The sequence below is a fragment of the Rhinolophus sinicus genome, linkage group LG04 (genome assembly GCF_036562045.2).
Source record: "Rhinolophus sinicus isolate RSC01 linkage group LG04, ASM3656204v1, whole genome shotgun sequence".
NCBI classification, from domain to species: Eukaryota; Metazoa; Chordata; class Mammalia; order Chiroptera; family Rhinolophidae; genus Rhinolophus; species Rhinolophus sinicus.
This window is the reverse complement of record NC_133754.1, coordinates 138,823,519-138,847,156: the sequence shown is the minus strand read 5'-3', so window position 1 is coordinate 138,847,156 and position 23,638 is coordinate 138,823,519. Positions and strand designations below refer to the sequence as shown.

The following is a 23,638-nucleotide window of genomic DNA, read 5'->3' as shown; positions in this document are numbered from 1 at the left end:
GATGGGCACTAGACATTGTGATCACAATGTCTAATCACTATGTTGTACACCTGAAATTAATATAATATTTCATGTCGACTGTAAATGAAAGATAAAAAAGTATTTAAAAAATGACTGAAATAATACATAGAAACAACACAGCAAAACACTAAAATGCAAGCATCTGCTAGCAAATATTATTGACAATGCAGGAAAACATTATTCATGATTTTAAGATTAAGATATTAATGATTTTAAGGAAAAAACATGCTATGCAGAAGGTTTGCTACATACATTCGTATTCCATACAGATGTTCCTAGCATAAGTTATGTTACATTCGAGATTGTGTTTGAATAACAAATACCAGAACAACGCCTTTTCTGAGGGCCGACTGAAGGAAGGATGTACTGGAGAAGATTCATGATCTTTAACACTATCAATGTTTCATGGGAAAACTGTGTACATACAACCACTGATACACAGTTACTTTGGTGGGAATTTCTAAAATGCACATAAAGAGAACGTTTCAGAGATAGGTCTGCATGTGAAATTCAGTCACAGCATCATACATCAGCAAGTTATTACTGACAAGTAGCTTAACTTAGAATGGCATTATCGGATGTCATCAATCTGGATTTTATTTGTTTTATAAAAGGCCTTAAAGAGATAGTAGACTATTTACAACTTTGAAATAACATGGGAATGTCCTTGAAAATCTTTACAGCAATGAGCCTTTACTGGTTATTTCATAGCAAAGTACTTAGAAGAGCTGCCTCACTTACAGATGAATCATGAAATTTTCTCGTTAAAGATAAGAGATGTAATTTGCTAAAATTTTCTGTGATGACAAGTAGCTGTCAGAATTACTCTCCCTAGCAGGCATTTTTGAAAAAATAAACTTAATTTTCCCTTTCAAAGTAAAGATGACTTTTGGTAATGAATGAGAGATGAACTATTTTTCAAAAGAGACTCATGCTATGGCAAGAACGTTTTGAAAATGGTTGTTTGAAATATTTCATTGTTACATGATTTTGTTTCTGAAAAATGGCATAAAAAGTCTTGTATCTGCAAAACTTTAAAAACTTGGGAACATTTTTTTAAAAAACCTACCAAAAGAAGAATTTTAGTAATTTTAAACCTATTTCTTAAAAATGTAAAAATGCAACAAAACCTTCTGATGAGTTTCTAAGACATTCTGATTGACATCAGAAAAACGGAATGTTTTAACTGAATTTCATGTATTGCATAATGGTAGATCAGTTGAAAAATGAGTATTGTGATTTAGCTCAACTCATTTTGCCTGTATTCCATTTGAATTAACATATTTTTGTATGTTTTCAATCCAGCAGCAACAGCCCTCATAACTAAGTATCAAAATAAATTTAACATAGAACCAGACCTTTAAATTACATTATCACCAAATATTAAATCAATATTTTAAATCACGTAACTCTATAGGCTTTTATATGCCATTAGTGAAATATAAAATATTGCTGATTTGCATCCTTATTTCATCTTTTCCTCCTTTTTCAATCATTTTATTTCTTGTTATTACATTATTCCAGACTAAGACTTTTAGTTCAAGAGTGAATACAAGTTTATTTACTTTTGTTTTTTAAAAAGCATGTTTACTGAATAATTTACATAAAATGAAACATACTTTAAGTGTAAATTTTAATGTGTTTTAATAAATTTTATATATGTGTATGAGTATATATATATATATGTACATATATATGTGTGTGTATATATATATGTATCTACCAGCACAATTAAGATATAGAAAATATTCATCACCCCCCAAATTTGCTTCATGCCTCTTTAGAGCCAATCCTGCCCTCCTGTCATCCCACCACCACCACCGGCCTCATTCAACCATCGATCTGCTTTCTGTCACTACAGATTAGTTCTGCCTGTTTTAACATTTCCTATGAATACCTTTATGTGCTCTTTTCTATCTGGCTTCTTTTACTCAGCATAATGTCTTTGAGATTAATCCGCAGTTATGTGCATAAGTGGTTTATTCATTTTTATTGCTTAAAAGTAATATTGTACTGGATATACAATTGATTTGTCCTTTTACCTATTGATGGGCATTTGGGTTGTTTCCAGGTTTTCATATACAAATCCTTGTGTAAATAGGTATTTTCATTTCTCTTAGGTAAATGCCAACGAGTGAATTGCTGGGTCATAGGGGGAGTGCATGTTTAACTGTATGAGAAACTGTCCAATTGTTTTTGAAAGTTCTTGTGTTATTTTATATTCCCACCAATAATGTTCAGGGGTTCCACTGGCTTTCTTGTCAGCCTTTTAAGTTTTTGTTATTTGTGGGTGTATAGCGGTATGATATCATTTTAACTTTGGAGTATGTTTATAATGTACATAATGTGTGAGTACACTAGTACACATACCATTTTCAAAATGAATCAGTATGTTGATGGGCTAGCTGAAAACGTTCGCCAATCTACACAACTAGAACTTCGCGGATACATATACACAGTAAAAACCAGGTCCCTGCCCTAAGTGCTGGCCATTCCGAAGCCTAGGAAGTTGCTTTTTTAGACATTATGTTACGGAGGTTTTGAGGTTTAAAATGTTGTATTTTTAAGAAGCACTTAGGGAGGAGAGAGAACAATTTCCTGCTTTCTGTTCTAAGTTTGGAACCTGTTAGCAGAGGCTGCCTGCCCATTGGGGCAGAGAGGAGACTGGGCCATGTGTTTCTGCTCGAGTAGTGTACCGCCCGTGGTGCCAGCTTTGGTTTTCCTCGTGATTGAAGTTCATCTGCACAGAGGGTGACCCTAAAGAAAAACACGTTTCCCCTTCCAGCATTGCCCCAGGAGGCGGCTGGGGCCCAGCAGTTTCTTGGGCACTTTCCTTGCCATTCACTCTAACATGTAGGGCTACTCATCTGTCATTTCACGGCTTGTTGGCAGAAAAGCAGCAGTGCAAATGCCAAGAAGCCTCAGCAGTAAGTCCGTTTCACGCAGGTCAGATTCCCAGTAATATGCACAGTGTGAGGGTTTAATCAGAGAATCGTGTGGTATTGCTGCTTCTGCCTCAGAGCAGTAGACTTTTTTTTTTGCTTTTCAAGAAAGCCCTTTTCAGGTAGCTATTAGGTTGTTGAATGAGGAACTGCACAAAAGACACGCCGGCTCCTTGTGGTCTTTCAGATCATTAAAAAGTAACCCAGGTGACAAAACCAGTTATCATTTCCTCGGCTACAGTAGATGAAAAGAGCAAGATTGGACACCAATCTGAGGCTACATGACGGCCAAACCATCAGCCCAGAGCAAAAGAGGGTTTATCAATTCTGTGGAAAATAGGCAAAGTGATTACTTCGTATTGTGTAGGTACGCCAACCTGTTGATTTGACTGAATTTTTTGCTCTTTAGACATTGGTCTGGTCTTGAAGAGTCTCACACAGCCAAACGCCAATCTTGGATTTTTTTTTTTTTTTTTTCTTTCTTGTGAGACTTCCTATGGGGTGAAACTCTTCAGCTACCTGAAACTGGCTAGATAAAGTAAAGTTGGGCTCGGGAGGGGGAGAGTGTCAAGCAAATTCACTGCTAGGCTTAAAGGGACTTCTAAGACACTGACACATTTTTAGCAATGATTAGTAATCAACCGTCTGAACACTTTTTCATTTCATTCCCTGGTAGAGCTCAAATGATGCCTTATTTAGGCGAATTTAAATTACAGTCTGTCCCAAATTCCCTGCTCTGCTTGCCAAGAAAATATGTGGCCTAATCACAATTCTCTTAAAATGTATAGCTGCCAGGGCAGAAAATGTTTTAGGTCAACAAGTACTTTCTGCAAACATGCTGCTTGTCTCTTTAAACGCCCAGAATCAAACTGGCCCTTTGAAAGGGGCTGACAACAGCTACAAACAATGGGAGCTGTGAGGGGTGAAGAAAGGAACAAGAAAGTGAGTGGCTATGAGTAGATTTCAGAAGTTGCAAGGTGAGCTAAGATGTTGCTTGAATTATGGTTTACATATCGAGATGACAGATACGGCCACGTTGGAAATAAGGACAACTTCCCATGGCAGAGGAAACATAGGTACCGGTGGATTCGGGCAAGCCCCTTAACTTCTCTAAGCCCCCTCCGTAAACTGAGGAAATTGGACATTAGTTTCAAAAATGTTTTTTTTGTGGCCTCTAGACCCTTTTTCAAATGAAAGTTGATCCAGAATCCCAATAAGTAAAACAGATAAAAGGGGTGTTGCTATCTTAACAATCATGGAAATACCAATAAAAACCATAATGACATATCACTTCATGCCTATCAGAATGACTATTTCTAAAAAATAGCAAAAATATAACAATTATTGGTGAAGATGTGGAGAAATTGGAATCCTTATACACTGTTGGTGGGAATATAGAATGGTACAGCTGCTATGGAAAATACTGTGGAGTTCCCACAAAAAATAAAAAATCAACTATCATAGGATTCAACAACTCCACTTCTGAGTGGAGTTGAAAGCAGAAGAATTGAAAACAGGATCTTGAAGAAATATCAGCACACACATGTTCATAGCAGCATTATTCATAATAGCCAAGACATTGAAACAACCCAAATGTCCATCAATAGATGAATGGATAAAGAAAATGTGGTATATACCGTGTTTCCCCCAAAATAAGACCTAGCCGGACCATCAGCTCTAATGCATCTTTTGGAACAAAAATTAATATAAGACCCGGTATTACATTATACCCAGTCTTATATTATATTAAAATAAGACTGGGTCTTATATTAATTTTTGCTCCAAAAAAAACACAAAACGCATTAGAGCTGATGGTCCGGCTAGGTTTTATTTTCAGGGAAACGTGGTACATACAACAGATTATTCAGCCTTAAAAAAAGGAAATCCTGCCATTTGCAATGTGAATGAACCTAGAGGACACAATGCTAAATGAAATAAGCCAATTACAGAAGGATAAATACTGCATGATTCCACTTATATGAAGTATCCAAATAGACTCAGAGAAATAGAGAATAGAGTGGTGGTTGCCAGGGCTAGAGGAATGGGAAATGGAAAATTGTTTTTCAGTCAGTATAAAGTTTCTGTTATGCAAGGTGAATAAGCTCTAGAGATCATCTGTATAACACAGCATCTATAGTAAACAATGAGGTGTTCTGTACTTTAAAATATGTTAAGAATTTATATCTCTTGCTTAGTGTTCCATCAAAAAAAAAAACACAAAAAAAAAACAAAAAGCATACAAATGGAAATGTAAGAACACAAAGAAATTTTTGGAGGTGATGGATATGTTTAATGCCGTGGTAGTGGTGATGTTATTATGGGTGCATGCATATGTACAAACTCTTCAAGATGTATATATTAACTGTTTGCAACTCTAAATATCAATTATACCTCAATAAAGCTAAGAATAAAAGGGTGGAAGATTTTCCTGGATTATTCTGGTGGGTCCAATATAATCACAAAAGAGGCAGGCGGGTAAGAGGAAGAGGAGACATGATGATGAAAACAGAAGTCAGAATGATGCAGCCACTAGCCAAGTAATGTGGGCAGCCTCCACAGGCTAAAAGAGGTAAGGAACAAATTATCTCCTAGAGCCTCCAGAAAGGACACAGTGCTGTGACACCTTGGTTTTTAATTCCATAACACCAATTTCAGATTTCTTACCTCCCAACTATAACGTAATAAATTTGTGTTAAGCCACTATATTGTGTTTGTTACAGCAGCCATAGGAAACGAATACACTTGTCAAAGTCACATAGCTGGCCAGCCATTAGGCTGCGGATTAAAAGTACAACTTCACACTATTTGAACCTGCATTTTCAATTCTAATCCTGGCAAAGGTATTTAGGGCCTACCCTACAGGGAAGTGAGTGCTGAGTGAGAAGAGGCATGGATATTCCCTCCCAAGTTGTCTTCTTGCCTTGTCAATCATTAATCCAGCTACAAGAAGGGTTCTTATTTCCTGGATGGGGTTTTGTGGCATTTTGCACAGACTACTTTAAATTGCTCCTTTGTTAAGTGTGTTATTAGCTGATTTTTGCCAATGGAGGAAAATTTCCTTCTTACATGGCAGACCTGTCTGTCTGTTTCCATGCTTCACAATAAATTTCTAAAGAAGAGTAAGATGGCGTTTCTCCTGGCTCCTGGATAAACTATCTACATGCATAGGTGCTCCAGCATTTAGTCAAACACATGAGGTGTGATCAAACAATATGGTGAATGTTTGAATAAAAAAAATTTACTGTGTTTCCCTGAAAATAAGACCTAGCCAGACAATCAGCTTTAATGCATCTTTTGGAGCAAGAATTAATATAAGACGCGGTCTTATTTTATGGTCTTATAAGACTGGGTGTCGTGCGGGGCGGCCTGCGGGGGCTCTGGTCCCACTCCCCACATAAGAACGCAGGATATGGTGAGGCCAAAAAGGAACACCCATGGAGCCATAGATGGCAGAGTCATACTACTATATTCTCGCTGGCGGCATCCACCTCTCTGCAATCTGCTCTTGCTAGCTCAGCCACAATCTTCTTGCTAGCCCCCATTTTTCTGCTAGCATAGCTACAGCAGTTATATTAGTGGCCAATGGCTCACTGGTTACAGCTGACGGCCAACTAGCCACAGCTGATGGCCATCCAATCACAGTTGGTGGCCATTTACTACCTGAGCCAGCACCTTTCTATGTGAGGCTGAGAGCCTGGAAACTGCACTCATGGCTCTGTCCCCACACTGGGTATAATACCAGGTCTTATATTAATTTTTGTTCCAAAAGATGCATTAGGGGTGATTGTCTGGCTAGGTCTTATTTTCAGGGAAACACGGTATTACAGTAAAAGACACATTGCCATTATTCCCCCTGCAAAATACTCCCCCTCACTTCAAACACACTTATCCCATCATTCTTGCCACTTTCTGAAGCAGTTCTGGAAGTCCGCTTTCGTGAATGTCTTTAGTTGCACTGTCATAGCTGCCTCCATGTCCTGAATCATTTTGACTTTGGGGAAGAGCCAAAAATTGCACGGGGCTGGATCCGGTGAGTAAGGTGGATGAGGACACACCGTAATGTTTTTCATTTGACAGAAATTGCCATATGCCAGAAGCGATGTGTGACAGGGAGAATTGTCATGATGGAGGATGATTTACAGCACATTTTAAAAAACACCTTCTCTCAACCGTAGCTCACACCTGACTGCACCAAACAACTTGAAGCTTGTTACACAATTACTAAGGTTTGATGCGCTAGTTCCTGTATTGAAGATCCCTGCTTTTCCAGTTGGATGGCTCTCAGCAGCAGCATTCATCATATTTTGTGATCACAACGGAAAGGCTCTGTGTCACACATCGCTTCTGGTATAGGGCAATTTCTGTCAAATAAAAACATTAGGATCAAACCAGCAACCTTGGTGTTATCAGCACCATGCTCTAAGCAACTGAGCTATCTGGCCACCCCTAAAGGTAAATGTTTTGAATCGATTCAGGACATTGAGGCAGCCACAACAGCACAACTAAAGACACTCATGAAAGAGGACTTCCAGAACTGCTTCAGAAAGTGGCAAGAACGATGGGATGAGTGTGTTCAAAGTGAGGGGAGTGTGTTGAGGGGGATTAATGGCTATATGCCTTTTAGTGTAATACATTTTTTAAATTTACATATTCACTGTATTTTTTTTATCACACCTCATATTTACCTCTTCACCTGCTAAGGAACCACTAGCCCCTGCTTACCTGCATGTTCCAGAAGGGGGTGGCAGTGAGGACTTGTGTGTCACAAACTGTGTCCCCTCTGGATGACCTAACTTTTCCAAAGTTCTCCTTTATTTGTAACATGGGGATATCTGCTCCAAGCACGACACAGATGCTTCCTGAAGATCTATGAGTTTATAGATGTGGAAACACATTCTATATTGTAAAACTTCACCTATGGAAAATGCTTATTATGCTTTCCTTAACAGATTATTGCTATCTTTTAACTGCATTGTCAATATAAAAATGAAGTGTTGATGGACTAGATGGAATTTTCTGACTCACACACTTGGTGTCTGTGGGAGAGTAAGAAGGAAGTAGAAGTTAGCTATTGGAGTTACTAAAGAAGCTGGAGAAAAACCCTCGCTCAAAGAGTTGAGATCAAAATAAATTCATATCAGGAAACTCCAAAGGTTATGCTCTTTCTAGTGTCCAAGAATAAAAATTGGCCTTCAAAGCATTTGTACAGAGATTATCAACACATTTAAGGTGAGGAATCCCACAAGAACCTAAGGGGTTTAAAAATCTCATTGTTGGCAATAAGAGGTGAAAAACAAAAAGAAAACAGGAGCATTTCACTTCTCATCCTTCAGCATTCAATTCAAAGCGCACCTCTTCTCTGACGGCTTCCCTACGCAGCCCAGCTGGTGGGAACTGGTCCCTGTGGCTGCACTTCTCCTCTCTGCTATTCATATGCACGGGGCGCTCACTGTCTGGTGTCAAGTTTCACCTGCTTGAAACCCAACTGGATTGTAAACTACTCAAGGGAAGAGATCCTGTCTTATATCTGCTCTGTGTCCTCACAGGGCTTAGAATAATAGTACAGAACACATCAGATCAGGTGACGTACTCAGTTTCTAGAAAGTTTTTGCTCACACCTAAAACACATAACAAATTGCCCTGTGGCCTTGCCTCAGCTTTTAGCATCATCCTACTGGCTCCATCAATTCAACTCTTTTCCTTGCTTTACCAGTGTTATCTTTACTCTCCATCAGCTTCCCGTCTGTAGCCCAGAGATAGGATCCTAAACCTTGAACTTGTAGTACTTCCTGTGGCATACCATACACATCCTTCTTTCAGGACCAAGGCAGTTATTCTCCCAGCTGCTGGGAATGTTGGCAGATAATGGCTCTCAGCTGAGTCTTATTCTAGAAACTTTCCTCAGCCCAAGAGAGCCATCTTACCAAAGTCACAACCCATCCCGAGGGAGCATACATCAACAAATGTGGAATATAAAGACACTTGCCTCAAGGTCATTCAAATCATAAGGGCTCCCCCAGCTCAAGAATTCCCTGCGGGATTGACTAAGCCCTTTATTACAACTACATTGTAGCTTAACTCCTCCCTCTGCCCAATACTATCCTGCTTCCTTCACTTCCCCACAGGTCAGGTTCCTGAGAGCCCTTTGCAATAAACCTCCTGCATGCAAATCTCTGTTTCCTAGGGAACTTGCTCTACGACAGACCTTACACATTAATAAGTGAAGGATAAACAATGCCCACAGCTAGAGGGATTGGGAAGTGCTGCCTCACTTAACGACGTCAAGCTGGTCCATTCTGGCCATGGCTGCCAATATCTGGCAGTGAACACAGCCATCAGCCTGGTTGTCATATGCCAGAAAAGTGAAGTTTGGCCACCTGTGTCCTCTCCATCAGTGCTGTCCACTAGAACTTTCTGCAGTGATGGACATGTTCTATATCTGCACTGTCCAGTATGATAGCCATTAGCCACTTGTGGATACTAAGAACTTGACACGTGGCTCGTGTGACTAAGGAATTGACTGCTTTAATATATGATTTATAGTTAAACATAAATAGCCACATGTGTCTAGTGGCTCTCATATTGGACAGATCAGCCCTAGATTAGGAATCCAACAGGTCCAGAAAAGCAGTGTCACAATAGCACCAATTCCACCTGCCTTTACTTCTGCCATGACCCAGAAGGAATTGGTCTGACACCCTAAAAGTCATCCTAATGAGGAATATATAGGAACCACGTGTGAGGACAGCCTAATTATTAAGTAGCCTCAAAACAATTGTGAACACTGTTAAATCCAAGTGCCAGGGAGCTTAGCTGTAAGTTTCAGTTGATTACAACACATAAATCTACGCAGGACTGCTCACCCTCGTAGTCTTTCGTTCTCCTGGCCCTTCAGTTTATCATCTACATGGAGAGATAGGAAATGTATTTGTGTACAATTTTAAATTAAGGAATACCCCCCTCCTTGACTGTATATGTATATAGATTTGATTAGCGCCTTTTTCTTTCCCATTTGGTTTGTTTTTAAACAAGAAAGGAAAAAAGAGCAAGAGATAGCTGCCATTTTGACATGGGCAGGCTCACAGTTTGGAAACCCATGGAAGAGCTTTAGTTCTACCTTGTTCCTTGAACAAGGATGATCTCTTATTACTGACTTAGAAATGTCACATGGAGCCCAGGGTGAGAGCATGGGGGCTGCACCTGGGAGAGTTTTTCCCCACCACCCTGCAAAAAAATGACTGAACATGCACGCCCTCCAGACAAGGAACCATTCACATCACCTTGCGGCCCTTACAAAATCAGGCTGAGCCACTGACTGCAACTGAAATTGAATTCAATGCAATTTGAAACCATTCTGTTTACTTAGAGCCTAGAAGCCTGGGGTGAGAAGAATCCAGGGACAGGCGATGGTAGTTAAATTTGTACATTTTTCTTTCTTGTTGCAATTTTATCTTTTCCGAGCAATTTAATGAAGACTCCAGAGGAAAGAATTAAATGTCTGCTGGTTCAATTACCAAATAATGAAAAGGTCGAAAGGAGCACCATGCACTGTATGCTGAGCTGCTACAAAAGCCTATTCTTAGAGTGAATATCTTTTGGGTGCTGTTCACACTCGCATTTTGCCACCCACAAATAGTACAGAAGAGTGTCACTGTAAGAAGCAGAAACCAAGAGCTGGCACAGGTCGTCCTGAGCCAGGGTGAAAGGGCCTTAGCCCACGGGAGCATCTCATGACACCCACAGCAGAAGCAAGGGACATGACAAAGGCCACGGTTTGCATCAAGAGGGACCAGCTGTCATCAAGTGCAGATTTTGAGAAGATTCTAATCATCCTTAGTCCTGAATGCATTTTTAACTAGCCTGTCCTTGGGGCTACACCCAGGGCAGTTTTTCCGGGAAAAGGGGTCTTGTGGGGAAGAATTTCAAGGACTCCTTGTAGTCCTCACAGCACCTGGAAAGCTACCCCTGACCTCAACCTGCCCCAGCTGCACACAGGAAAGAAAGATTACGGCAATAACGCATCCTCTACAGAAGCTAAAACCAAAGATAAAATAACACTGTGGCTTTGGAATTCATTAGAACGTTGGTTTTGAAATTTCAAAAATCAAGTCCCTCTGGAAATACTACAAGAAAAGAGGCAGTTAAGTATAGACTCTTCTCACCTCAATGCCCCTGGTGACAGTCTCCCGGCCCGTGCTGGGGTCTCCTAGTACCTTTTAACTGGTAACATCAAGAGACTCAGGGACATGTAAGTGTGCAGCTTCTTTTTCACCTTAAAATAGGTTCTTCTTTGGTTATATAAGAGAACAGTCTCATTCGTAGGAAATATACACTGCAGTGTTTAAGAATAAAGGGTTCTGATGTATATAACTGACTCACAGAAAAAAGTGTGTATATCTCTATCTCTATCTCCAAATATGCAAATATCCACACACGTGTGTGTATACATGTTTGTGTGTGCGTGTGTGGTGAGAGAGGAGCAAGAGTAAATTATAAAGCAAATGGAGGTAATATGTGAACAACAGGTGAGTCCAGGTAGAGAATTGGGGTAGACTGAACTATCTTATTTTTTTACAACTTAGCTGTGAATTTGAAATCATTTCCAAGTTTTAAATAGTTTAAGAAGTTTTAAATACTTTTAAAAGTTTTAAATGTCTGACTTATTTTGCTTAGCATAATAATCTCAAGATCCATCCATGTTGTCACAAGTGGCAGTATTTCATCTTTTTTATGGCTGAGTAGTATTCCATTGAGACAGAAAAAGTCAAGAACCATATGACTTCACTCATGTGGAAAAATGAAAACAACAAAGAAACAAAACAAACAAACAAAGAAACAAAAACTCATAGACACAGACAATAGTTTAGTGGTTTAGATGGGGTAAAAGGGATCACATACATGTGGATGGAAGGAGAACTGACTCTGGGTGGTGAGCACACAATGTAACACACAATGTGCTATATAGATGATGTATTGTAGAAATGTGCACTTGAAACCTATATATTATAATTTTACTAACCATTGTTACCCCAATAAATTTAATTAGAAAAAAGAAAACAAAGTTTTAAATGTTAAGTTCATTCCCTTTTCTTCTTCTCTGTGTTGGCTTCCTGCTAGAGGCCTTTATAATGACACAGCAGCAACACTCCGGGTAAAAATGTCTATGAGGGTAGCCCTGCTCTGTGAGAAGGCAACAATTCTGCTGCTGTGTTCAATCAGGATGAGAATTCTCTTGGAGAAATGAATTGCAGAGACAGTTCTAGAACAGCTCCTCTCATAGTGTGCTGGTGATTACTGAGAGTTTTTGTGGGGATGGAGACAGGATTATGGCTAGGGAATGCAAGAACATTCTAGCTAATTTCTTCCTCTCTTCCATAAAAAAATTTTACAAGCAAGGGTATTAGTTTTTAAGGTTTTTTTGTTTTGTTTTTTTAAGGAGGGCACAGCTCAAAGTGGTCCATGCGGGGAGTGAACCAGCAACCTTGGTGTTAGTAGTAACACACTCTAAGCAACTGAGCTGATCAGCTGCTCTAGATTTTTAAGCTTTTAAAAATAACTACCTAATGTATCTCAATCTACCTCAAAACATATGAGAAAACAAACTATAGGAGACAAGAAAAATCCTTAATTTATTTATGCCAGTCTTTTATAGGGTGTGAGGATAGGTGTGTCTGATACAAGAGACAACAGGATCAATCTCTTATTAGAATAAAAGATCTTTGAATATAGGCATAACCTTCATCATCACTGTTTCTCTTATGTTCTCCAACAAACAGAATCGTGGATGCAGCTGAATGTAGGTAAGATTAATGAATGAGCAGCACCTGAGACAAAGGTCGACTGAATCTCTTCACCCTTAAGAACGCATTTTAAGATCTATTACAATCTATGCATAGCCATTTTTATCTGTGGGATTCTCTGGAAGTTTTTATTCTCTTATTTTTTTCTCTCTCTTTTTTTATTTAGAATGCCATATTTAAAGTGTATTAGGACCATACAGAAAAAGGTGAGGTACAAACTGGGAGAAGATATTTTCCACACAAATAATTAAATAGAATTAATATCCAGATACAGAAATCATTTCTACAATTGAATTCAAATTAGAAAAACAATTCAAAAGAAAAATTGTGAAAAATTTGAACAGGTATTCCACAGAAGAGAAAGCAGAAGTGGCCAAAACACTTTGCAAAGATGCTCAAAGTCATTAGTAAGCAGAAATACAAATGAAAACCACAAATATCATGTCATAATCACCAGATTGGCAAAAATTCCAAAGCCTGACAATATCAAATGCTGACAAAGTTGTAGAACAATGGTGGCTCTCTTTACTTCTAGAGGGAGGAGAAATTGGTACAACCACTTTGGAAAACAATTTGGCATTACAGGGCAGAATGGAAGGTATGCATGCCCTCTGACCCAACAATTCTACTGCTGGGTATATACTGAGAAACTCTAGCTAGGATGCAGTGGGGATTATGTCAAGCATATTCATAACAACACTTTTATAATGGAAGCCATCCAAAGTCTGCCAACAGCACAGAGGACTAATAACTTGAAGCATTTCATACATCATAACACTATCTTATCACTGAGGATGAATAAAGAACAGCTGTATGCATCAACAAAATGACCATCGGGAACATAATGTTGGTTTTCAAAAAAGCAAACGGCAGAAGAACACATAGATTATGATTCCATTTTTGGACAGTTCATAAGAATTTATTTTTAGGGATAGAAACATATGTAGTAAAACTACAAAGAACAACAAGAGAATGACGAACAAAAATTCAAGAGGTGGTTATCTCTGTTTAGAGCAGAAAGGAGAAATGATAAGGAAAAGACACATGGACCTTTAATAGAAATGCTAATAGCCTATTTCTTAAAAGAGGTAGTGGGCACATTTCATGTGGGGCGGCCTATGTGGTCTCTGGTCCTGCTCCCCACAAAAGAACGCAGTATATGGTGAGGCCAAAAAGGAACACCCATGGAGCCATAGATAGGGAAGTTATACCGCTATAGTCTCGCTGGTGGCTGGGTTGGAGAAATAGGAAACAGGAGCCACACCATCCACAACCCTGACTCTGCCGCTTGCAGGCTCAGCCACCATCTTCTTGCTAGCCCCCATTTTTTTCTGCTCACGTAGCCACGGCAGTTATATTAGTGGCCAATGGCTCACTAGTTACAGCTGACGGCCAACTAGCCACAGCTGATGGTCATACAATCACAGTTGATGGCCATTTACTACCCGAGCCAGCACCTTTCCACGTGAGGCCGAGAGCCTGGAAACTGCACTCCTGGCTCTGCCCCCACAGCACACATTCATTGTATTGTTATGCTTTACACTGTATGCATTTAGCAAATACTCTTTGGTGTGTATCCAATACTTAATAACAATTAAAAACGACTTTTAAGAATTGTTAAAGAAGCAAAAACCAAAAATTTTTATCCGAGACTCGTTGGAACAAGAAAAAAGAGTGCAACGACATGCCAGCCAAGAGGCCCTGGCGGTGTCTCCTTCCAAGCACGCCTACTGGGCTACTTGTCTCAGTCCCTCTTTGCTCACTCAATCCAAAACCAACCATCACTCGGAGCTACCAGTGGTCCTAGGTTGGAGGAAAGTTTCAGGTGTTGATCAGAAGCAGCAGCCACGCTTTCCTCTCTCTCTGCGATGCTGTCCCTCATTAAAATACAGGCCTCCTCCAGGTGTGAACTACAAGCACATCGCCCTGTTCACATGTGTACATGCGCACATCTCCGCAGCTTGGTTGGGTTATTATGTATCACTGAAAGCCATTATTGTCCTACGCCTGACTGAGTTACTCTGTAATATTTGTACACATTTCGTAATGATAACAGAGCACTATATCTAAAGCAAAGCATCTCCCTGTCCTCCAATCAGAACCTGAAATCTGAAAAAGCTTCTTGAAACACAGAGCCCTGTCTGTCCTCCACCATGTAGCAATAGCGCCTTAAACCAAAAGACAAATTTAAAGTGAGTGGTGCAGCGATTGTCAGTACAGCACTTAAGAAAAAAAAATAAACCTGGCTCCAGGGAGGTCTGACCCTCACCTGTAGTAGGTCATTAAAGATAAGAAAACATTTATCCTCCCTGGGCCCACCTGCAGCCCAGTGGATGGGGAGGAAGAAAGTTGTGTTATATTTAAGGTATCGTGAAATTTTTAAAATCATTGTTTTCGTATCAATTACTACAGTGAAGTCAGTCTCCTTCATCAGTAACATCCCAATAGGAAAAAAAAAAATCAAACTGGTAAAACATTTTTTTTTCTAAATTACCTACCTGGAAGAGTCCATCACTAATTTCCCGGAAGCTTACTGAAGACCTAGTTAGTAGCTGTTGTAAAAATACCACTTACCTCAGCATATTGTGCTACTGAACTGGCTTCAACTGCATAGACTCTCTTAGCTCCTGCCTGTACAGCAAAAAATGACAGTATGCCTGATCCACAACCAACATCTAGAACGATCTGGAAGGAGAGGAGAAGACAAAAATAGGGGTGAAAACACAAGCAGGTACTTGGCTGTTGGCACCATGCTAACCTTGAGCATTGAGATCAGAGTTACGTAAAGTGCTAGCTTTGATATTTACAAGTGGTCTTACCTGGGCCAAGTTAGGAATGGCTGTGAGCCTCCTCTTTCACTTATGTTAAACAGGGTTATTGTATCTACTTTCTCAGGTTTGCCATAGAAATTAAGTAATATGAAGTGTACGTGAGGCACCTGGCACAGAACTGGTGTTTTTTTCAAATTGTTGCTATTATTATAGGTTCTTTGTAACATGGATTGCTTTCAGGATGTTCAGGGCCAAGAGAAGTAGTATCATAAATGTGCTTGCTTACCAAATCTGTCAACATGAACAAAATGAAAGCTGTCTCAAATCGTTTTTAGAATTATACTCATATATATTACATGTGTGTGTGTGTATGTATAAAATGTTGAGAAATAACTGAAGAAAAAGTCTTTAAAAGTCCCAAAGTGAGGTATGTGCTTTTTTTACCAGCCCCTCTCCACAAAGTTGGGGAAGTTTATATGGAGGGAAGGAAGTTATTAAGGCAGTGGGCAGATGGAATTTACAGAACCTTCTCTTCTATTCTTTGTGTTCAGACCTGGGACTTTTAAGTCAAGAAAACCACCATTCACTGGCACAAAAGGCCCAATGCTTGGACCTACATGCTACAGGCAAGAGGTGCAGGGTACATAATGGGCCGCTCTCCCCAAACACTGCTGAAGCCGAGGCCTTGTCTGATCATTGAAATTTCAGGTTATTGTATTTCTATCTCATCAGTGACTTTTATTTTTAAGCATCTTTAAGAACTAGCTTTAAGTAAGCCATTTTGCTTGGCTCTACATCCTTACAATAAACGTATGAGCAGACAGTATTATTATGTCCACTTTGTAGAGGATAAAACTGAAAATCAGAGACACTGAACAACCAGCCCAAGTTCACCTAGTAGTAAGCACAGGAGCTAAGCGTTGAATGTGGACAGTTCTACCTTCCAAGTTCATGTTCCACAAAATCATACACTGCTTGCCTAAATCACCTTTATAACTATGACATTTTAACACTGCAATACCAATAGGTAATGTTTGACAAGGAAAAAAAATACTACTTTTTGAAGGAAAACTTAGCTAAGTTTTTTTTCTGGTGTTTTTTTTTAAACTTTGATTGCAGGAAATATTTTCCAAAAAGTAGGAAATATCAAGAGGTTGCGTGCATGCGTGTGTTAATTGCAACATCACACTGTGCCGACACAGATACCGTGCCATTATTCTAAGAGAACATGCTGTTAGTAATGGGTTCACAGTGCTTGCTTATATTAATTCTGGAGCTGTGGCTGTATTCCATATGGTTGCCCAGGGTTTGGGTAATTGAGAGCATTACTAACTTAAAATGTCACCCAGTCTCCGCAATTAGCTGTCAGCCTGTCCATACTTTTAGAAGTACCAATATTCACTTCTTCTCATCCTCCCTAGGAAACACATCATCTTCACATGACCTTAGTCCACTGCAAGAACACCCATGACTGCTGTTCAGGGAGTTGGAGGCTGTTAAGTTGGAGAACGCAATCCATGACACCCTCCCACTCAAATAAAAGGTGCACCGCATCCAGAAAATCCTTTCCAGAGCTTTCTTCAATTAAAAGTATAACACCTTAGATTCCATGTTCAGTACAAAACATGGATACAAAATTAAGAGACAATGGAAGTTGCTCCTGCTTGCTCTGGTGGCAGGGGACCTAGAAATGGGTGAATGGAGCTCTTTGTCTCTCTTATTAGGTTGTCATAAAGCACATCTTAGAGCAGCGTTTTTCAGTTCTCTTGATTTTATAGACTAAAAATCAAAGAAATATTTTACCACTAGGAGAGAGACAGAGGAGAAAGGGGATGGGGAGAAAACAAAAAGGGACAGAGTTGGGAGGAAGCCTGACATGGTTCCACTTTTGCCAAATTAGTCCATTTGGTAGGAAGATGGTTTGATAGACCCAGACCATATCTAGAAAAGAGGTGAAAAATTACAAACTGAGGCAATTTTCCAAATACCTTATGCCTATACTTAATTTCAAGCCAAAATAACCTTACTTGTTTGTCTATTTCAAAACAGGGCATAAAAGAATCTGATATTTTGCTAGTATTATCTAAATAATGCCATCTCCTTCCCACTTGTGTGTATATTTAAAGAGTTAACAAGTGAATTTTTAGTCTGGGGCTGGTAGAAAATGGTGAGGAGGGAGAAAGACATTTTGCATTCTCGATGTAAGCCATGAAATGACAGAAACAAAGCTGTGGAGGGCTGAGAATAAATTCTCTGGTTAAAAATCAATGGTCAAAGCAAATATTTAGGCGTCAATGGACATATACTTCCTCAGTCCTTCCCAGCTGGGGTTTCCAAGACTGGGAGAAGAGGGGACATTAGCACAGTGTTACACTTTCATACATGTCACTTCAGGAAGCCTTGGGGCTACTTCTAATCATATGTTCTTGTCCTCACAGAACATTACATTGAGCCCATTTTTTATTCTACCATGGGTAGACCATCAGAGAACTGGGTAAGCCTGTGGATCTTGGCAGACATTAAGTTATACCTTCTTGCCCTAGAGAAAAATGACTCCCCCCAGGCAGAGACAAAAGAGAATAATCTAATCTCCTTGTATCTGTAAAGCAGTTTCCAGTTTCCAGAGGACGTTCCTCTGACATTATGTATTTGATCCTCATGCCTCTCTGTGATGGAGAGTACATAGTTTTGTTCCCATTTTACTGATAAGGAAACTGAGGCTCGGAGAGACTATTTCCAGCCCAAGGTAACATGACTAGTAAGTGGCAGAGTTGGAATGAGAATCCAGTGCTCAGCAATATGCACCATCGTGGCTCCCTCTTTGTGTTAGCAAAACATGAGAGGAAAGGGTGGCCTGTGAAGAGACGTAAATACGATCATATCACATTTTGAATAAACACTTCCAATGCAGCTGGTTCCATGCAGTTGGGAGAGAAGGTCTGGTTTCTTTGGTGCGTCATCCTTGGGCCTGAGTAATCCAGCAATGACTGACTTTCCTGGCCTCTTTTTGTGTAATTCTCCTCTTCCTTCTTCCCCACACACCCTAGGTTCAGCAACTGTGTCCCTTTCCCTAATTCTAAGCTCCCTCATATACAACCCCCTGTGGTAGAAGCAACTAACAGCCTACCAAAGGTTCATGATCTCTTAGAGTTGCTGGGAAGCAGCTGCCCAGCCAAGACTGCATGTCCCTGCCCCCTTGCATCTACATATGGCCATGTGACTAGTTCTGGCCGATAGAATGTGAGGGGAACTGATGGGTGTCACTTCTAGGCCAGGTGTTTAAGCATCTGTGGTACCTTCCCCACACTCTTTGCTTCTTATGCAGTGGTGTTGGAAACCACATGTTGGACTTGAAAAGAGCCTGAATCCCTGCGTCACCACTTTGGGAAGAGCCACACAGACCACACTGGTCATGGCATGAGCAAGAAATAAATTTTATTATATTTTAGTAACTGGCATATACTGACCAATATATTTCCCTTGAGGGAAGTCCCTCCTCTCATTTTTCTACCTGGGGAACTCAAGACCCAGCTCAGATACCACATCTCAAGGGCACTTTCCCTGACTTCCCTGGTAAGGCAGTCTAGGTTGGGCTCTTTGGCTCTCTAATAACACTTACTACAGGACACTGCAAGTATTTCTTTGCATGTTTATCTTCCCTGCTTAACCTACGAGTTCCCCAAAGACAAAAATCTCATCATTTATCTCTCAGCACCTACAACAGAGGAAAACATAAAAATCATTTAAAAATATTTTTGACTAAATGACTGAATGGGATGAGTCAATATGGCAGTCTCTTAATTCCAACATCACCGTGAAACAGCTCTGGAAAAGGCTTATGACTTGTGCCAGCCATTTAGACTCTGGTAGTATTCTCGCATTGCAAAGCTAGCACCAAAGAGGATATACTCAGAATGCCCTTGGCTTATTCAAAACTTATATCCGGAACTGTTTCACCCAAACTTGTCTTCTGTTTCCCTGTCTGTTTCTTATTTCCCGGCCTTCAAGTCACCTCACAGACCTGACACTTCATACACTGTATCTCTGCCCTTCCTTCTTGACTATGATCTGAACGTGTCCCTTGGGTCATTTTCTGACTAGCTGAGGCAACCTTCTGCCCTGATGCACACCTTCTTGGAAGGTTCTGTGCTCTCTTCTGCCACAGAGTCTTAGTACATGTTGTTCCCTTTGCCTGGGGTGCTCCCCTCTGCATTCTGTATTAGTCCACGGTAACTTTCTTTCTCTCTCTCTCTCTCTCTCTCTCTCTCTCTCGCTCTCGCTCTCGCTCTCGCTCTCGCTCTTTCTTTACCTACTCAATGCCCATAGTGCTATTTGCTCCTCCAGATCTATTCTCCTCAGCTGCTCCTGGATACACAGACAGTAACTGTAGACATGGCTAATGTGGAGCTTATCTGGGGGATTATCAGGAAATGGTGTGAAATTACTGTCAGGACTAATAGGGAAAAGTCAACTACTGGTCCATATAACAATGACCAAAAGTTCTATGAATTTATTTGTAAGTAAATTTTTTAAAATGTTAAAAGGATAGAATCATCATTTCACTTGTACAGATGATTTTAATCACATGCTCCTATAGTTTCCTAGGCAAAGAAATCCTGCAAAATGTTTGAACAGGGCTAAAAAAGCTCCAAGTTTGTTCAAAGCTATTTATTTGGATTTACTAGGTTAAAATTACCAAGGAATATCCAGGTCCTTATGAAAGTGTGAAACAAAACTATTGAATAAGAGTAAAAATAAATATGTACTATTTGTTTTATACTTATTACGTGCTATGCCTGTTTAATACTTTGTAGGCATTACATTATTTACCTGTGATAACAACTATGTATTACCCCTACCAAATACATAATATAGATACTATTATTTCCTCCATGTTGTAGATAAAGAGGCTCAGAAAAAGATGGAGTTAAAGTCATGTATTTAATCATTTTCCATTCAAGATTGCAGAGTACATAAACACTGTGCTCACTTCCTTTTGCAACCATATCATAATTATAGCTAAACTACAGAATAACCATTAAGAATTATTCTTAATAATCATTAAGAATAACCTGCAGTATCGCTGAACTGAAGCCCTACAACTAAGGACATACAAAGGAAGGCACCTCAAGACTGGTAGGAGGAACAGTGACATGGAACAGGCTGATCCCACACTCACGTGTGACCGTTAAAAATCAGGAGGGATATCTCAGCTGCAGAGGTCCCCTCCCAGAGGAGGGGTACCAGTCTCACACCAGGTTCCCCAGCCCCGATTTCAGCATAGGGGAGAGAAGTCCCCATAACTTCCAGTTGTGAAAACCAGTGAAGACCGTGGCTGAGACAAAGGGCAACTGTCGTCCCAGGCGATCCCCTAAAAGGGCCTATGCAAGGACTTACTCACTGACAGACTTACTCACTTTGACCTCCAGCACTGGAGCAGCATATCGAAAGGCACGAGGGACATGGTGGGGAGGGGGGGACTGAATTGTCTGATTTCATATCTGAGTCCGCATCAAACTGGCTAACACCGTTTGTTCGCTCTACCTGGTGATTCTGAGTCTCTGCCCCACCAAACTTTTAGGCAGACCCAACCTGCTTCCAGTGACTTTTCCATACAAACGGCCTGACTTGGCTCATGCTGCAGAATTTCCTAAAATCTTTCAAAGGTTCACAAAACCCAAACAAGAAGCATATTGCTTCAGCATGTCCCGTACCTCTAGCTGAGTATCCTAAGCCTGGCACTAGCGACAACTGGCCTTGGTTTGTGACTTGGCCTCTCGAGGTACCTCCAAGCACAGTATGGGTGGCAGCTATCTGTGGACTGCTTTGTGGCTCATGCCAGGTGTCCCTAGGCAGGGCACAGATGAAGGCTGAACTTGGCCAGAAGGACCCAGGGCTGAACTTGGCCAGATGGCCCCAGGGCTTCGGAATTAGCCGGAGCATCACCCAGCTGCCTCCAAGGATGATACACCCAAAGGGCTGATGGGAAAGTCACCAGAGCCCTGCTAAAGTGAATCCTGATCTGTAGGGTTAGCCCCTGTACCATAACTCTTCCACTATAGTCACAACCAGTCCTCACAAACAATCAGCCTGAAGGTCAATCTTTCCCACTGATATGCAAACACCAATCAAGGCTCAACTGCAACAGGAGGGCACACACAACCCACACAAGGGACACAACTGGAACACTTAGCTCTGGTGACCAGGGAGACTACTCAGCTGGACCCCACAGAACACCTACTACATAAGGCCACTCTACTAAGACCAGGAGACATAGCAGCCCTACGTAGTACATAGAAACAAACACAGGGAGGCAGCCAAAATGGGGAGACAAAGAATTATGTCCCAGATAAAAGAACAAAGCTCCAGAAAAAGAACTACGAGGTATGATAAAAAATTATGGTGAATGTTTAAATAAATAAAAAAATTATAGTAAAAGACACATTACCATTAATCCTCTTCAAAATACTCCCCCTTGCTTCAAACACACTTATCCCATAGTTCTTGCCACTTTTTGAAGCAGTTCTGGAAGTCTTCTTTCATGAGTGTCTTTATGAGCATTTAATAAACAATATGCGTAGAAAATTGCCTGAGAAATGAGCAAATGGTTTCATTCTCCATCATGGCCACACTCCATGTCACACATTGCTTTTGGTATGGCAGTTTCTGTCAAATAAAAACATTACGGTGTGTCCTCATCCACCTTATTCACCAGGTCTGGCACCGTGCAACTTCTGGTTCTCCCCCAAAGTCAAAATATCCATGAAAGGTAAACATGTTGAATCGATTCAGGACATGGAGGCAGCCACGACAGTGCAACTAAAGATGCTCATGAAAGAGGACTTCCTGAACTGCTTTAGAAAGCAAGAATGATGGGATGTGTGTTAGAAGTGAGGGGGATTAATGGCAATGTGCCTTTTATTATAATATTTTTAAATTTAAACATTCACCATATTTTTTTATCACACCTCATAAATAAAATGGAGACAAGCCATGCACCAGACGCAGAATTCAAAACACTGGTTATAAGGATGCTCAATGATCTCACAGAGAACTTCAACAAAGAGATGCAAAACATAAAAATGGAGATAGAAAACAAAAAAGAACCAGTTAGAAATGAAGAATACAATAACTGAAATGAAGAATACATTAGAGGGACTCAACAGTAGATTAAATGAAACAGAGGACTGAATCAGCGATTTAGAACATAAGGTAGCAGAAAACACCCAATCAGAACAGGAAAAAAAAAAAAAAAAAAAAAAGAATCCAAAAACATGAAGAGTGTTTAAGGGCCTCTGTGACAACAGCAAGCATATCAACATTACCACCATAGGGGTTACAGAAGGAGAAGAGAGAGCAGGAATCGAAAACTATTTGAAGATATAATGATGGAAAACTTTCCTAACCTGGTGAAGGAAATAGACACATCATTGTTACCTTCCAGGGGCTGCCTACCTTCATAGACTGCACCCACCTCTTCCAATATCCCAACTATTGACCAGAATGTTGACTGAGCAACTTCTAGGCAGTAACAGAACAAACACAGAATACACAGCCTTTTGCAGTCCATCACATCTTTTACTCTGCCTTTTGTCAGAAAATAAAAATTCCAAATCATCTCCAGGGCTGCAGAAGACATCCCTTTATGGCCTTTGCAGACTACGCTTAAATTTTGATCAGATAATTAGTACTTTTGTTATGGCACTTAGGATAGCTCATAAGACAGAACTGTACATCTGCTGTGCAATGACACGTGCTTTCAACCACAGGACTGCCTGTATTTCAATAATGCATAATTAATACTTATGAGAACCCCTGTTTCGTTCTGCCTGGTCTTCTGGGAGAGGACACATAAATGCCTCACCAATCTCTTAACCACACTTCCACCAGTTCTCCAACTATTTTCCTCTATTATTATGGAAAATACAACATATGTTGATCACTCTTAGCTTATCTCCCCTCGATTAACCCCCTTCATATGCTGCCAATAGACTCAGATTAGCTCACTCAGCTCTAAACCCTTAGGCACTCAATCATTCATCAGACATCTATTAAATGTCTCCGACCACCCATTGTGCCAAGCACTGCTAGGTAATGGGGATGC

The 23,638-nt window shown here is 40.3% G+C and overlaps 1 protein-coding gene across 7 annotated transcripts in view; it reads right to left on the bottom strand.

Moving 5' to 3' along the window:
* The window catches only part of LOC109446342 (histone-arginine methyltransferase CARM1), a 243,019-nt gene that overhangs the window by 71,567 nt on the left and 147,814 nt on the right, over positions 1 to 23,638 (bottom strand). For all 7 annotated transcript variants that reach the window (XM_074330494.1, XM_074330493.1, XM_019729679.2 and 4 more), the window contains one exon: positions 15,338 to 15,448. In XM_074330494.1, the coding sequence (XP_074186595.1) occupies positions 15,338 to 15,448 (111 nt within the window). The remainder of the gene's footprint in view (positions 1 to 15,337; positions 15,449 to 23,638) is intronic.